Source organism: Pantherophis guttatus, chromosome 3 (assembly GCF_059756535.1).
Source record: "Pantherophis guttatus breed Tessera chromosome 3, ASM5975653v1, whole genome shotgun sequence".
In the NCBI taxonomy this organism is placed as follows: Eukaryota; Metazoa; Chordata; class Lepidosauria; order Squamata; family Colubridae; genus Pantherophis; species Pantherophis guttatus.
In genome coordinates, this window is record NC_142065.1 from 142,761,640 (window position 1) to 142,779,621 (window position 17,982).

A 17,982-nucleotide genomic window follows, 5' to 3' on the forward strand; every position below is an offset into this window, starting at 1 on the left:
AGGGATTTATAAACTCTTTCGAATTTCTGCCGAATTCAGACAGACACATCCTTTAGCCCACATTGCTCCCTTGAGACCCACATGGCAGACATTCAGAACAGGTAGATTCCTCGACTTACAACCATTTGTTTAGTGACTGTCTGAAGTTACGACAGCCCTGAACAAAGCGACTTATGACCATTTTTCACACTTATGACAGTTGCAGCATCTGCATGGTTTACGTGACCAAAATTTGGATTTTTGGCAACTGGCATGTAGTTTTTGCAGTTGTGGTGTCCTGGGGTCACGTGATCACCTTTTGCGACCTTCTATCAAGCGAAGTCAATGGAGAAACCAGATTTACAACTACAGTGATTCGCTTAACAATTGTGGCAAGAAAGATTGTAATGGACAAAACTCACTTAATAACTCTTGCTTAGCAATGGAAATTTTGGGCTCAATTGTGGATATAAGTCGAGGACCACCTGTATGGTTCTGAGTGGTTAGAGAAATTGTGGGGTATCCTAGCTGTAATACTTCTCATTTTAGAGCAGGGATGTCAAACTCACATCATCACGGTGGCGTCACATGACGTGTCAGGACTTTTTCCTCCCTCGCTAAACGGGCCGTGAGTGTGGCCAACATGTGATGCATCCGGCCTGCGGGCCAGGAGTTTGACAGCCGTGTTTTAGAGCTATCATATCTGGACTGCAGACGTTCCAATTACTTCTAGATCAGTGGCTCCCAGCCTTTGGGGCACCAGGGACTGGTTCTCTAGAGACAGGTTTTTCTGTGCATTGAGGGAGGGGGAGTGTGGTTTCACGTGTTGCCTGCATCCTGTATGTGCGCAATGGGGCTTCACTCATTTGCGTGGCCCGGTTTCTGGTGTGCCGCTGATCACTGCCAGTCTGCAGCCTGTGGGTTGGGAAACCCTGCTCTACAGCACAATCAAGTGTTAGTGTTTTATGAATCTAGTTGCTACATCTTGTGATCAACCAAATTTTTGCAGGCCACTTATGTTTGACCAACCTTATACAAAATTGTCAGCTGTGTATCATGGTATGAAAATCGTAAGAATGCAAGTCCCACTTCATCAGTGAATGATTTATGAAAGCTTTGCTAATGCGAATATGCTATTAAACAATAGAATGATTTATTATGTTATTGATTATATATTTAAAACGCCTAGTTATTATTTTTTTTAAATTTGATTTATATGCCCCCTTCTCCGGAGACTCAGGGCGGCTTACAATGCTTTAAGCAATAGCCTTCATACTTTTGTATATTTTATACAAAGTCAGCTTATTGCTCCCACAAACTGGGTCCTCAATTTACCTACCTTAGAAAGGATGGAAGGCTGAGTCGACCCTGAGCCTGGCAAGATTCGAACTTACTTTAATTGCAGACAGCTGGTATTAAATTACAGTGCCTTTGTCTGCAGAGCTATCCAATTCACAGGTTATTTGACCTGTGATATCCTGAAGTTATAACAAAACAGAGGGAAGTGTAAAAGAATCAATGTTGTTTTTTTTTTTTTTCATTTGGGAGAATGTAACCTATTCCTTTTTTTTTTTAATGTAATCAGGATTTACATGAGTTTATGACAACACTTTTAAAAATATGATTGATTGATTTAGCACATGCTTCTTCAACTGGACGGCTTCAAATACGCTGATGCTATACTTCAGATAATTTCCACCAATATGGCCAATGCTGATTTGTTAATTCTGGGATTTACAGTCCTAATTAATCTGGAGGGCAACAGGATGGGAAAGACTAATGTAGTCTCTAGAATAGACTGATATAATTCAAGATGGTGTTACTTAAACTTTTGGAGCTTAACCTCCTTATTTAGTGGCTTAATACCTACACGGCAGTGGTGGGTTCCTCCAGGTTCGGGCGAGCCAGTAGCAGTGACGATGTGATGTCACCGAACCGGTTCTCTTTGTCTGGGAGCTGGGCCCTCCCACCTGCCCTCGTGTTATTCTTACCTTTATTTCTTCTTTTTTAGCGGAGCTGATATGTGCGGCAGAGTGTATTGCCACACCTCAGCTGGGCAGTTAGCTAACACACTTGTGCTGAGTGCAAGTTCTGTGCACATGCGAGCGAAGCGAGCATGCACGCGGCGATCGCGTGCGAAGCACGTGCACGAAGAGAACCGGTAGTAAAGTCGGTTGGAACCTACCACTGCTACACAGTATTTTAAGCCATGATATGAAGTGTTTGCTTTAGTATATTATGTAAACCTTTCCAATTATTGTGTATTCAAAAAATGTTGGTGAAACATACAGTATCTTGCTGTGAGAAAAATCAATTTTAAAAATTTAAAAACTCAAAATGAAACTGAAAATTGTAATTAATGATAATTTTAAATGCATTTAAAAAGAGCACAAAAACACTTACATTTTGCTAAATACTTGTCAAGGAATCTTATGCTATGTGCTCATCTAATCAGAAGAAAATAAATCTCTCTTCCCCTCAGGAAGATCATTGTTATCCAAATCAAAAATCATTCTGTATTATTCTGTGATATCCATAATTCTGCTCATTGCATTGCTAGGAGAAATGCAGCTCAATGACATAACATATAGATTATAGGTAGATGCTAAACTGCATTCTGTAGTGTTTGCACTGCATTCAGAACATATTCAGACCCCCTTCACTTTTGTCAATTTTGTTATGCTGCAACCTGATTCTGCAGTTGTTGAAATTCATTTTTCCCCTCATTAATCTAGTACCCCATAATGACAAAGTGAAAATAGAATTTTAGAAATGTCTGTAAATTTATTAAAAAGAAAAAAACCCTGAAATAGCACATAGGCATAAGTATTCAGACTCAGTACTTCGTTGAAGCACCTTTGGCAGCAATTAGTCTCGAGTCTTTTTGGGTATGACGCAACAAGCTTTGCACACCGGGATTGGAGGGTTTTCTGCCATTCTTTCTTGCAAATCCTCTCAAGTTCAGTCAGGTTGGATGGCAATCGTCGATTTTCAGGTCCTGTTCTAACCTAGGTTTCCTTAAGTAGCAAGAAGCAGAGTCTTAGTCTCAGTAAAATTTATTTACACGACTGTGAATTATGTTCATTCACAGTCAGCATGGCTTTGCAAACAGTCTTTGAGGCATACTTATTAACACACCTTATCTTGCTGGGAAAGCTGCCAGATAACTAGTTTACAACCGCAGACAAAGTCATGAACAGAACTTTCCACTTTGGCAATGACCAACTGAACGAATTGTTTCCTGCAAAAGCCCCCTCCCCTTTTGCTCTTTTGTTTCCTATGGGAGGGCCAATCACCTCCAAGGTGTGGCTTTACTCCCAAGTCAACTCTGCTTTCTTAGTTGTTCTTGTCTTCTGGCAGCTCTGCGCATGCGCACTGGGAACAGGCTCCAACTCTTCTTCTGACTCACTGCTGTCTAGTTCCCTCCGGGGAACTAGACTCTGCCTCCGATGCAGAGCCTTCGCCCGAGCTTTCCCCAGCCCCCAGGGATGTTCCTCCCCAACCTCTCTCTCCAACTCTGCTGCCAGCTCCGCAGGCCATTGGCGGGCCACAACAGGTCCCTATGGAGATGTTCAATAGGGTTCAAGTCAGGGCTCTGACTGGGCCACTCTAGGACATTCACAGAATTATCCCTAAGGCACTTCTGAGTTGTCTTGGCTGTGTGCTTAGGATTGTTGTCATGTTGGAAAGTGAACCTTCAGCCCAGCCTGAGGTCCTGAGCTTTGTGGAACAGGTTTTCATTGAAGATATCCCTGTACTTTGCTCCATTCAACTTTCCCTCAATCCTGACCAGTCTCCAAGTCCCTGCTGCTGAAAAACATCTCCACAGCAAGATACTACCACCATCATGCTTCATTGTGAGGATGATATTGGGCAGGTGATGAGCGGTGCCTGGTTTCCTCTAGACATAACATTTAAAATTGAGGCCAGTTTCATTAGTCTGAGAGTCCTTTGATCTTCAATCTGGGAGTTCTTTGTGTGCTTTTTTGCAAACTCCAAGTTGGCTTTAATGTATTTTGCACTAAGTAGAGGCTTCCATCTAGCCCCTCTGTCATAAAATCCAGATCGGTAGAGGGTTGCAGAGATGGTTGTCCTTCTGGAACTCTGTCCCATCTCCACACATGATCTCTGGAGTTCAGTCAGAGTGACCATCAGATCTCTTACTAAGGCTCTTCTCTCCCGATTGTTCAGTTTGACCAGGCAACCAGCTCTTGGAAGAGTCCTGGTTGTGCAAACTTCTTCCATTAGAGAATTTTGGAGGCCACTGTGCTCTTAGGAACCTTCAGTGCAGCAGAAATGTTATTGTAGCCTTCCCCAGATCATCCTGTCTTTGAGGTCTGCAGGCAGCTCCTTTGACCTCATGGCTTTTGCTCTGCTATAATATGCATTGTCAGCTGTGACACCTTCTATAGAGAGGTGTGTGCCTTTCCAAATCATGTCCAGTCAATTTAATTTACCACAGGTGAAGTTTAATCAAGGTGTAGGAACATGTCAGCAATGACTATAAGAAATGAGATGCACTGGAGCTAAATATCAAGTATTGTTGCAAACGGTCTGAATACTTATGCCAATGTGATATTTCATTTTTTTCTTTTTAATAAATTTACAGATATTTCAAAAATACTGCTTCCAGTTGTCATTATAAGGTACAGTGCACATAAAAGAAAAGATACGTTCATCAAGAATCATCAAGAAACACTTAATGATAGTCATAGGGTACAAATAAGCAATCAGAAAACAATAGCAATATAAATCGTAAGGATCCAAGCAACAAAGTTACAGTCAAACAGTCATAAGTGGAAGGAGATGGATGGTGGTAACGATGAGAAGATTAATAGCGCAGTAGTAATTAGTAGTGCAGACTTAGTAAATAGTTTGACAGTAAATAATAACAGTAAAAAGTCCCTCTGGCCAGGCCATGCTGCTTTCCAGCGTGTAAGCAAACCTTAGGACCACAAGCTACGTTGAGTTCAGCCAGAATCAGAATAGCACTGGGACGGACCTTGAAGGTCTTCTAGTCCAGGCCCCTGCTCAGGCAGGAAACCCTACACCCAATGGTGAACCTATGGCACACATGCCACAGGTAGCACATGGAGCCATATCTGTGGGCACGGGAGCGTTGCCTTAGCTCAGCTCCAGCGCTCATACACGCATCAGCCAGCTGATTTTCGGGCCTTCCGTACTCACTGCCGGCCTCCGGGGGGTGGGGAAGGCAGTTTTCGCCCTCCCCAGGCTCCAAGAAAGCCTCTGGGGAGGGCGAAAAACGGGCCTATCGGGGCCACCGGTAACCTTTTTGCCGTTGCGTGCCAAAAGGAGGTGGAGCGCAGGAGGGTCGTGCACGCATGCACGGGGGTGCATGGGAGGCATTGAATTACGGGTGTGGGCACGTGCACGCGTGAACCCCCCGCGCTCCCCCCCACTTTTGGCACACGACGGCAAAAAGGTTAGCCATCACTGCCCTACACCACTTCAGACAGGTGGCTGTCTACTCTTTTCTTAAAAACCTCCAGTGATGAAGCACCTACAACTTCTGAAGGCAAAGTGTTCCACTGGTCAATTGTTCCGAGTTGTCCCAGGGAAGGAAATTAGGGAAGAAAACGGGTAGACAAAAGGATGACCCTAAGTACCACTCACCTTTCCACAGCCTGGGGGTCCCCAAAGAATGAGTGAGGGGATTTCGTGAGCCTCCAGCAAGGACCGCAAGAGAGTCTCTTTCCCCAACACCTGATTCTGTCCCACATAATCTCTCAGATGGTTCGGCCGCAGTTTATCGGCCAAAGGCTTCCCTTCCAGTTTTTGGGCCAGGCTCTCCCCCCGCAACAGCGGCTCCAAGGCATCTGGTGCTCGCTCGGGATTCTCCCCACGCCGCTCTTCCCCCTTTCCCGGATTTGGAGAGGTAACAGCGCCCCGGGATGCCCCCGCTTGGGCTCCTCCGGAGTTTTTACGTCTGTGAAAAAGGGAAAACACCGGGGAAGACCCGAGGTCATTCCCCGGCTCCTCTTCTTTGTTTCTCCGCTCCGGAGATTGGGAGAGCCGCATTTTCTTCAAGCAGGGCTGCTGGGCCAGAGGGGGCAGCCCCGCGGTTGCTGTGGGTTTTGGGGCGCTGTTGCTCCTGCCTCCGACCTCTCCGGTGAACAAGTCTTCCCCTTCGCCCTGCAGCTGCAAACAGGTATCCAGATGTGAGTTGATGCGCGCAGAGGGAAGTTCCATCAGGCAAACCGGGCAGCTCACCAGCGGCTCTTCCTGCGCAATACCTCCTTCCATTTCCCGGCAGGAGGAAGGCAGGACAGTGGGACCCCTAAATTAATACTAATCGGTGGCTTCTTCCTCTTGGGGAAAGTGTCTCCTTTGATCAATCCCTTTTAGACCCTTCCCGACAAAAAAAAAAAAAACAAACCAGAGGCGACGTCCAGGAAAAGTTTGCCTCTGGGCTTCCCAGTAACCACAACATGCCCAAGAAGGAAGAACAGCAAAGTCACCGCCTCCTTCTTTGGCGGGCTGCTAACAGACCCACAGTCTGTCGGGAATTGTAGTTCTTCCGCCCGCCTGCAAAAACTACTCAGGATTTAAATTTCTACATGCAACACATTTAATTCTCTCTCTCTCTCTTTTTGCTCGAGTTTTAGAGCGGCGCGGGAATATATAGATATTTTAAACCTGTATATTGCGAGGATAAAAATGCGGTCGCTTGTGTGCACTTTTAACAGCGTTTTCCAGTGAAATCAATTGCTGATAGGGAGAAACGTTACACACACGTACAAACTACACGCTGAAAGAGACAGACAGACAGACGAAGGTGGCGGGATGGGCTGCCAAGGTGACCTGCTATTAGAGCTGTTCAAACTTGCCGATTTTAAAGGTGTGTGAATTTCCCCTCCCAGAATCCCCAACTGGCCGTGTTTCAAGCGTGAGAAACACCGAGAGGAAAACAGCAACTTCTATTTCATCTATTTCAGGAGTCAAGACAGGAGAGCAAATTATTTCTCGAGTATAGGTACACTTAAAAAAAGAAAAGCAGTGGCAGTGTAAAAAAATGTGATTGGTTGCAATTTTATGATGATAGTCAAATCTTAACCTGAAGTTGGCAGAGCTGTAAAACTGCTAAAAGGGCGAATGCAGTTTTCCCCTGATTCCAAGTTATGAGAAATGATATCTCTGTATTGTTCTTCAGTGATGCATCTCATTGCATGGCCAGTTATGGTGCCAAATGTCAGAAAGGATATAATTAAATCCAGCAGATCGTAAAGATGATTAGAAAAATGGAAAATTCAAGAGTCGAGTGATTTTTACTTGAGAAAAATAAAGGGGGATATATTATCAAATATAAAGTGAGGGGATCCTTGGTGCTTTGTGAGCATCTTCTTGTAGATGTTTCATTACTCAAACTAGGTAACATCATCAGTGCTAGTAAGGAATGGGGTTTGCTCTCAGTTTTCATTTGGTATTGTTTACTTCTTGATTGTTAGTTGATGTTAATCTTTGGATTAATCTATGTTCATCTGTGTGTTTTATTGCTAGTGGGGAGGTGTTTTAATCTTATTGTTTCCTTTTTTGGATTGTTGATGGTCTCTTTTGCACAGTATGTAGATGTTGTTTATGTCTGTGTGTCTATTGATGCCAATTTGTCAGAGTGCCATGCTTCTAGGAATTCTTTAGCATTTTTGGACTTGGCTTGGTCTAACATAGTCATAGTTTCCCAGTTGAAACTATGGTTAAGTCTGTCCATATGTTGAGAAATTAAGGAGTTTTCATCATGTCTACTGACTGTTAGTTGGTGTTAACAAATGTGTTCTGCTATTAAAGTAGGCTAAGATTTTTTTCTTGTTATTCTAGAGGTTATTACTTGAATAAGGGATTCCAAAAGAATAGACAAGGACATGCCCACTACTGACTTCAGGAGCCACCCCTTGAGTTGTCAAAGACTTGAAGATGTTACTGCATTTTATTTTTGTTTTATAAAGAATAAGAGTTATGGAATGTAAATCATAATTTATATATCTTTTATTATATGAAAAAATGTATTCATGTATCATATTAGTAACTACATATTCTTTCTTAACATATACCTACCATTCAGTTGATAAATGCAATGAAATGTGCTCAATTGGAGCAGTGAAGAAATAATAGCTTTGCCTGAATAGATGTTGCACATGGAGTCTTCTTCTGGTTCCTTTGTAAAGCGGACACCCATTATGAGTTGGTGATTAGGAGGCTGGTATAGAGAACTATGGAGACTTTAATGCCATGGTTAGCCATGCTGTCAGTTTAGTCACCTGTTTATTAGACCCAGCCTCATTCTGGGTTATGAAAGCAGTCAGAGTGGTAACCTGTGATTGTGGTGTGGTGTTTGAAGAAGGGGGTGATAACTCCTGCCTGGAAGATGGCAATAGTACAGTCCCACGGTGGGATGAAATCTATTTACCTTTCCTACTGATTCGGAAGTGCATGCACGTGGACTGGGAAGGCTTGATAGGTGGATGAAAATGCCAAATCCACCCTATAAAGAAATATGTATAAAATGTTTTATAGGAGGCATCTCCCACCTGCCAGATTGGCAAAGATGTTTCCAAATATCTCTCCGCTATTTTGGAAATGTAAACACCAAAAGGGAATTTATTATCACATGTGGTGGTCTTGTCATAAGGCAAAACAATTCTGGCAAATAATTAAAACACAAATAGAAGAAATTATAAACCAACAAATAGAAATGAGGCCAGAAACTTTCCTACTGGGAATAATTTCAGGGTCATATGAAAAAGAAATACGATACTTAATCATTCACATAATTACAGCAGCACGAATAGCTTTTGCCCAGAACTGGAAAAATAACGATATACCATTAGAAGACAATGTGATTAGAAAAATTATGGAATGTGCGGAAATGGATAAGCTTACGAAGGAGATACAAGAAAAAGCAAGAGCCTTGGTAGCACAGTGGTCTAAAGCACCCTGTTATTAACACAGCTGCCTGCAATTACTGCAGGTTCGAATCTTACCAGGCTCAAGGTTGACTCAGCCTTCCATCCTTTCTAAGGTAGGTTAAATGAGGATCCAGTTTGTGGGGGCAATAAGCTGAGTTTGTATGAATATACAAAAGTATGAAGGCTATTGCTTAATGCATTGTAAGCCGCCCTGAGTCTTAAAAGAAGAAGAAAATGCCAAATCCATTTTAGATTTCTGACTGTTGGTGCAACCAACTATAAAATTTATTACCGGTAAATGTATATACTGCCTGACTCTCAGCAAATCTGGATGGTTATTTATTGTTAAAATGGTTGGAGATCAACATGCAATCTTTGAAAATCCATGTTTCTTGTCTATTCCACAGAGAATCCTTTATTCCAGATATTTTGTTTCTCTTCTATATTTGGCTGTTAATCCATCTCAGGGGACCTTGGCCAATTTTATTTTTCTTTTACTTTGCCCTCATTACTATCATTTGCCAGCTCATGAATATTTCGAAAGAGGTTCCCCATGGCCCATTATCTTGAGAAAGATGGGATAGTTTCAAGGATTTAGCAGTTATGAAATCATTTGATAATCACACTACCTAATCCAAGAGGGGTTAAGGAGAAAGAAATGGAAGGAAACAGAGAAAGTAAATAAAAGCATCATTATTTATTTTTAGGATGCTTAAGGAATCTTGAACCAATTTCAAATTATAAATTGTGCAATCAAAACAATACATTCAAAACAATATAGAAACCATACACAGTTTTTAAAAAAGAGAAGGAAGATAATAAATCCATAAACAGAGCACATTCATGCTAGGTCTATATAGGGAAGGCTTTTATGAAGAGAAATATTTTCCATAAATATCTAAAAGATGTGACAGTAACAAATTTCACTGGGGAGAGCATTCTGTGGGTCCACTGGACAACTCTCCCAATGATTTCTATAACCAACCAGTACTGTAAAGATTGATCTATCAGATAGTGTAATCCCAAATTTGCTTCGAACCTTGTGTTTCATAAGTAAAACTCTGAACCTGGTTTGTTAGGTAATTGGTAGCCAGTTCTATTGGTTCAATGGAGATGTATTATATAAGTGGCTAGGTGCCCCATTTGGTACCCTGGATATTATATCATGCAGCAGCTGTTTTTCTGAAGGTTGGGGGGGAAACCCAATGTTCAATATTTTCTACTTCTATTTGTTTTCCTTTTTACAGGCAATAAACAAGAGAAATTGAGGGAGATATTTCTATACTGATTTGTGAAACTACAATGAATAAACACATAACTGAATACAATCCAGAGTTCTATCAATTTAACCAGCTACACAACATGAACACCCAATATTACAACAGTGGAGAGAATGGAGTGACGTTTTTTCATAATTTGGACTCGGTGAAAAGTATTACAACTGACAATGAGGTATGTGTATGTCTCTGGGTGCATTGTTGCTAATTATCTACTGTATTCATTGTGCAAACTGTGGCTGTGGCCCCACAGCCATATATTCTTCATCTTCACAGCCATTTTGGGAAACATGGCTAAAGTGTGAGTTTGTTTGCTCAGAATTGGCAGAAATTTTTCTAAGTTTATTTATTTATTTAAGGGTCAAACCTAAAAGTTGTTCTGATCAGGTTTATTTCTATCCTGATACTGTACCTGACTGAATAGTTTCCAGTAACATAGGGGGATGGAAATGTATTTATATTTTTGCCTCTCTCATTTGCAGTACCGAGTTGCTTCAATGAAAGTGCCCCATTAAGGTGCCCCCCATTAATTATGAATGACTAATTATTTAACAATAATATTGTATGAAAAATTAATGTAGGGCAAACATTGCTTCTTTTTAAATAGATACCTCACCAAATCCTCTTTTCACTTGTTTACAGAACAATTGTTTCGTTTGACATAAAGACTTTCTTTTGTTTTGTTTTTGGCTTCTTATCTTTTCCCTCCCTTCTTCCTCTATCCACCTGTCAGGTAGATATCTCAATTTTTCTCTCTCTGGCTTTTTTGCACTCCAGCCTTCAACTGTTCATCTCTCATGCATTAACTAGCTGGAATGAAGAAGAAATCCTTTCCTAGGTTTCATCCTCTTCTTTCACTTTGGCCACAAAGATGCCCAGGTGTTCTATTTGCACCACAATGAACAAGTTTCCTGATGGGTAGATTTTCCTGCTTCCCCTTCGTCTCCCACCCCAGATCAGGAAAACAAGCACCAATTCCTTTCCTTTCTGTGGAAATGTCTTTTGAGGACTGATAACAGTGTTACTTGAGTTAGAAGGGAAAATTAGGCAGAATTGTGCACAAAGAAATTAACAGTATTTTGCTATTCCTTTGACAATGGGTGGGGGGGAGGGGAGCCCACAAAAGTCCAGACTTTCATGACAGATAGCCCAGAAATCTACTGTGAAATAGCTGTTGGAGGCAGATAATGGGGATGGGAGGGGCACACCAACCGAACATACACCAGCCAATTGAAATGGAGACATTTACATAAAATGGAATGAAGCATTTTAGGCTAGCGGTCACCAACTGGTGGTCCATGAACCACCGGTGGTCTGTGAAAAAATTTTGGTGGTCTGCAGAAAAATAATTTGCATTTTTTTTTTAATTGAAAAAGTTTTCAAATACAAATTTCCCCCCCTTTTTTTTCCCCCTCTCCCTCCCCCTCCCTAACCCCCCCTCCCCACCCATCCCCCCCGTGACTTCTTCATAACAAAAAAAACCCTAATTCATAACAGATTACTTACTCCCTCCTCTAGATATTGACCTTTACTTACTAAAAATATTATTAATATTATAACATCCCCCTTTATCCATACATATCAGAAAAGAGAAAAGAAAGGAAAAAAAAAAGACATTATACTATGACATTATAGAATAACTTCTCCACTTTAAAACTATACGATAAATCCTACTTTAACATTTAATCTTCTATATATATTACTATAACATTTCAAAGCGGCCTTCCCCATAAAATCTAGTTTAACATTTATTCCACTCTATCCATTTCCTCCACTCCCCTAAATATAACACTTAAAAATCCCTTTTCTTAGACTAATCAATCTACTAACTAGCTTATTCACCCACTATCATGCAAAATTGCCATACACAACATTTCTTAACATCTTTGATTCACTGCCCACACTACTTAAAAATATATGTCTATATTTTCCATTATATCTAAATAAAAAAAAAGAAAAGACAATGACTTTAAATTTATAATCCATATAGTATCTTCTTTGAGGTCTTTCCACTGGATTGGTAGAACCAACATCCATAATCGGGTAACATAGCTTACTGGTGCAACAGTTTATTCAGGATCTTCAATCATATCTGCCCCCATCAGTAGTAAATATCTTCTTATATGTATAAAAGTAAAAACAACCACCCGAGTGACATTATAATTATATTCCATATAGTAATAATTGTGGGTTTCATCAGGATTATTAATTCCCATCATCGTAGTGGGTAACAACCCGATCTTCTGCATGCCCCAGCATAATTCTCTTGCCTTGTGATTCAAGATAATATAATATGTTTATCAACACAAAAAGAAATTCCAAAATGGATAATTCAAATCCATCAGTTTAAGGCTCGTTTCACGTCCCCAGATTACGGCCATGCAGAGATCTGCCACAAACCTCAGAATGATATTAACCAATACGTCGCCTCTTCTGTGTTTACACATAATCGTTCATATTTTAAAATCACTGGCTTCACTGTTGCCTGATTTAGAAATTTCTGTTTTTATGCCACCTATTTCTTTTTTTCTTTTCTTTTTGTGGGTTTGGTTTCCATCCTGGTTCCCTTTCTACAAAATGTGTATCATCTGGTCGGTTTTTATTCTGCTTTGTAGATTGGTCTTGTTGGTTTTGCTTTTGTATCTCATGTTTCTTTTTTATCCCTTGTATATCCCCTAATTGGTTTCCATGCTTATCCTTGCCTTGATAAGTCATCACATTAAGATTAGATGCCTCTTCTCTCAAATTTGTAGATAGTCCAGCTGGGGTATTCAATAAATCCAAAGGCAATTCATCTGGTACAGTCTCTGTAATTCGATATTTTACCTTTATTTCCGGCTCCTTCTGCTTATCCTGTATTATACCTGAAGATGTTAAGTTCATTTTCAACCTATTTTGATAAAATTCTTCCGCTCTTTCAACAGTATTTAGCTGATGTCTTTCTCCTTGGTATCTAAATATAATACCCACTGGGGCGTCCCACCTGTATGAGATATTTCTCTTTTTTAACTCATTCACCAGAAAACCAAATTTCTTCCTTTCCATCAATATCTTAGGTGGGAGTTCCTTGTAAATCCAAATCTTTCTTCCATACAATTGCAAATTAGAATTGAAGGAATTTTGTACGATATTATTCCTAATTTCTTTATCTGTAAAATAAATCACCACATCTCTAGGCAATTGCCTTTGCTTGGCAATCCAGGAGTTGATTCGATAAACTCTGTCGATCCTACAAAACACTTCGTCAGGTTGAACCTTTAGAATCCCAGCTAGAAATTCAGAAGATATTTTCCTTAAATCATCTCTATTATTTTCCTGCAAACCTCTTAATCTTATCGTATATTCTGTGAAATTATATTGTACCATTAAAATCTCTTTTTCAATCTTCTGTTGCAGATTTTCTGCATTACCATACTTTTGATCAGCATCCATTTTAGGTTTTTCTTCTAAGCTATTATCCTGAGTGTTTGTCAAATCATTTTCAATTTTTTGAATTCTATTGTCCAATTGATCTTGAATTTCTTCCATTTTAGACTCTAGTACATTAGTATTTGTGTCCAACTGTATCATAAATCCTGTAAAACCATTAACCACTTTTGAGAATTTTTTCTCCAAAAAATCAAACTTAGATTTCACCAATTCTTTAATTTCCTGCTTAAATTTTTCAAATTGCTGATTCACAATCTCCTCCCTTCTTTCAATCTCCTCTATAAAAAATTCTATTATATTAAAATCAGGTTTCTGAGACTGAAGAATTAAGACTTGTTCCTTTAAGTTGTTGGTGGGGGGATCCCCCCCCCTTCTTGTTTATCTGACTTTATGAGTCTCAGTGCCATGTTTCCGCCCAGGCAGGCTTTGTTAAAAAAAAAGCAAGAAAAAAAAAAAAAAAGGACTTCTTTCCAATCAACAACAATATCAGGTCTCCAAGGGAAAAAAAAGAGAAAAAGACACAGGAGCGAAGTTTTGTCTACAAATGTAGCCAGTGGTATTTATTCCGCTACATTGTAGTAATAGAAAATGGAAGGACTTTCCCTTTCAGCCTCTCCTCCAGCCGACGCCATTTTAAAAGGCTTTTTTTTTTCCTTCTTTCTTCTCCTCCTCTCTCTTAAGTAATTTTTTTAAAAAAATCAGTAAAATACTTGCGGTTCAGTATTACAGGTCCAGCTCACATTTTCTTTGAGTAGTCTGTTAAATTTGCAGGCTTGCTTTTGACGCCTGGCTCTGCATCAGCAGAGGTCTCCCAAAGCCCGGAGCGGCGGCTGGGGATACGGGGCATCTCATCCGCTCCGTCCCAAAAGTAAAGGAAAAACTTTTGGGACTCCGCAGAGAGTTCTACCCACCCCTGCCGGCTCTATCTCCATTTCCTCATGGAAACGGAGTTTTTTCGAGCCGCCATTCCGTTGTGAAGGCGGCTCTAACAGGCGATGGAAGCTGACGATCCCAAAGGAACGTCTGGCAGCGACAAACAGCAACCCGGAAGTCCAATAATTTGCATTTTTTATATTGCACTAAATCAGGGGTCCTCAATCTACAGCCCCTGGGCTGGATATGTGCAATGAATTTGTGTTGCTGCAGAGTCTCCCCCTTCGGGGTCTTTTTGTGTGGGTTGGAGGGGGGCTTCAGCCTTCTGGTGTGGGGCTTTGGGCAAAGGCTGGAGGGAAGCGCTGCTGGTGGCTAAGAGCTGGAGGGCCTTGTTCCAGTGGACCTTATGGCCTGGAACTGGCTGACCATCTCAGCCCACTGAACCTCCAGGTGCCGGTACCTGGTTTTGCACTCCCGCAGCTCTTCCCTCTGCTTGGAAAGCTATGCTCATAGTCCTCGGTGAGGTGCCTCTGCTGAGGCTCCTTCTCGGTCAGATCCAATTTGAACTGAGCCAGCTGTTTTGCCAACTCTTTCTCATGGTGGCTGCTTAGCTCCAACAACTGCTTCCTGTTGGGGCCCTACAGAGTCTGGGCGGAAGCAAGGAGTGGCGAGTAGAGACTGACAAGGCACCCCTTGATGTGAGTGACATGGAGTTGGCCACGCCCACCCAGTCACATGACCATCTTGCCAAGCCCACCCAGCTGGTCATTAGGTAGATCATATTATTGGTCCGTGGGATTTAAAATTATAAATTTCGTGGTCCCTGAGGTCTGAAAAGTTGGGGACTCCTGTTTTAGGCCATCCAGGCTTCCTTGCTTGTACCACATTTGATGCAAGAAAACTCAGATAGACACTATCTTCTTTATATTCTGAGGGAGGAGGGGTGACCATAGTGTTATCCATTCATGCCTTCCCAAAATAAGCAGGTGATCTATCTTTACTATGAGGCAACCAGGAAGTGCAAACCAAACCTTACTTTCCTTTGTCTCTCTGGATTCTTTTGTTTTTTGGCTAGTTTGCTTATAAGGAAACAGTCGGCTAATTCTTTACTTATAGGGCACCAAAGCAGCAAACTACCATTTTATCACAGCAAATGAGGCTATCATGCACATACACTTCAGGAGTCCTTCAAAGAATTCTGAGAGGTATGTTACAGAACTGCAATATTATAGAAGCTGCAGATCAAGGAAACCCACAAAAACCATGGCAGAATGAAGAACTGAGCCAGGATCTCGCTGCTTGACAAGCTTACTCTCTACTTGAGAAGCTTACACTGGCTGCCCATTGGGAAAAGTTGTAAATCCAGATCCAGACAGCAGCCAATTTTGTGAGTGGCCTTTCCTGAAGAAGTGACAGGGCAGACAAGAGTATTCTTTTCAGCTATTCCAATTGCTAACCAGCTCTGTTGCAATACTTCTCTGCTCCTTACATAATCCTGTTGGCTCTGAGCTAATGTTCTTGGGAGGCGATGCAGGAGGATTGAATGTTTGGTTTAATATTTCTGACAGGGTTAGAGCTTTGAGAAGTTGTTTATTGATCCCTCGGGGTGCATGCTGATGAGGCTTTTGTGAAACCTCTGCACCTAGGGCATTTTATGAAGAGTCCAGACATTTTTATCATCTTTTGAGTCTTTCCTGCCTTTTTTCCCATGTTGCCTTTTTGCAACAGATGGGAAAAGAAAATCCATGGAAGCCTCATTAAGGCATTTGATTGTTAGAGGAGGTGTTGTGAATCATGAAGACTGTTTTATGACATTATGATTATACGTGGTTGTAAACTGTCACGAGTCTGGTATAGAAATCCTGTAAGTAAGTAAGTAAATAATCCCGGATTCCATACAACTGGATAATAAATATCCAGTTATAATAATAATAAATATTCCACATAATAAAATAAATTATATAATCCCATTAAATTATAAGGTTGAAAATATTGCCCTACAGACAATTTGTTCATGGAGGGCATCCAGTTACATCCAGTTATGGAAGTGATTTTGTTTTGAGACGCAAGGCTTGTTTCAAGAATGCCATGCCCGGGGCCTATAATTATGACTATGTGCTTGGTGGTTAATCTAAATGGCTTGGAACAAGGGTGTCAAACTCGATTTCATTGAGGGCCACATAAGGGTTGTGTTTGACCTTGGGGACCGGGTGGGCATGGCCAGCTCGACGTCACTCGTGTCGGGGGTGCCTATGGTGGCCCAAGCCCTCTGCCTGCGAAAATGGAGCTCAGGAGGCTGTGACGGCTCCTGCAACCCTCTGCCAGCGAAAACGGAGTTTAGGAGCTCCGTTTTCACTTGCAGAGGGTTGCAGGAGGCTGTTGCAGCCTCCCGAGCTCCGTTTTCACTGGCAGAGGCACTGCGGGCTGGTCCTTTGCTGTTTCCAGGGTGGCCCTGTGGGCCAGATCTAAGCACCTCATGGGCCGGATCTGGCCTGTGGGCCTTGAGTTTGACACCCCTGGCTTAGAACCAATATTCTGTTAGAAGACTGGGCATCAGTGGAAGAAATGGAGGCATCCCATTATATTTTATTCTATTCTACTTGATTAAAGTTGTTTTTGTTTGTCAAGAAAAACTAATTGTATGAAGTTTAAATAAGAAATCGCAAGGTGAATGTCTCTTGAGCTTTCATGGGCAGCAGCTTATAGCATAACCACTTGTAAGGAACTGAGAAAATCATTACCTTTCTGTGATATATTATAAGCGGTGTATAGAAAAATCCTTAATTCATCATTTAATGTAAATTATCTTTGATATCAAGGCTACAAGGTACTACTACAATTGTAGTAGGTTGGATGAGAACACTGCAAAATTTAATTGCGAATTTAGCCAATAATGTAAGAGAAGAAACATTACCAGATATTTATTAAATCCTAATGCTTATTCCATGATATTGGTTGATTATAAATTTGATTTCTGTCCTTGAGCTGCTTCTTTTTGAATCTCTTTGCATCTGTTTTTCTTTTCCTTCTGTGTGGGCTTCAGCAGCTGCTTTGGGCTTATCACTGAGTGTAGAGAAATGTGGAAATATCCTTGAAGAAGATATGTGATAGCCATTGGGAAAACATGATCTTAATACTGAAATACAGGAAAGGGTGAGGAAGAAACTCAAGATAGGTCCGGTTTAACTATCTTTAGTTTAAGAGAGAAGGAAAGAAATGCTATCAGGCTTTCAAGATTCCATTATTATATCCTACATCAATAAAACAGAGTTCTAGTATTTTTGGTGGTATCTCTTTCCTGACATGACCTACTTTGAAGGACTGAAACAAGGCCATCACCCAACTGGTTTGATTGGTCAATGGATAGCAGGCATAAATACATTGAAGGCATGCACGTCTGCTAGTTTGAGTCATAAAGGACTCTCCAGATGTAATTGGTCTCTTTTCCTGTTTCTTGTTCACCGTCAGTTGCAACCAGAGGAATGACTTGATACCTGACCTCT

The 17,982-nt window shown here is 41.1% G+C and overlaps 2 protein-coding genes across 2 annotated transcripts in view; one reads left to right on the forward strand and one right to left on the reverse strand.

Moving 5' to 3' along the window:
* Positions 1–6,493, reverse strand: part of WRNIP1 (WRN helicase interacting protein 1) — a 35,241-nt gene extending 28,748 nt beyond the window's left edge. Inside the window, exon 1 of the mRNA XM_034429059.3 lies at positions 5,614–6,493. Within this exon, the coding sequence (XP_034284950.2) occupies positions 5,614–6,243 (630 nt within the window). The 5' untranslated portion in view covers positions 6,244–6,493. The remainder of the gene's footprint in view (positions 1–5,613) is intronic.
* The window catches only part of MYLK4 (myosin light chain kinase family member 4), a 104,561-nt gene that overhangs the window by 11,960 nt on the left and 74,619 nt on the right, over positions 1–17,982 (forward strand). Inside the window, exon 2 of the mRNA XM_034429057.3 lies at positions 10,148–10,352. Within this exon, the coding sequence (XP_034284948.2) occupies positions 10,203–10,352 (150 nt within the window). The 5' untranslated portion in view covers positions 10,148–10,202. The remainder of the gene's footprint in view (positions 1–10,147; positions 10,353–17,982) is intronic.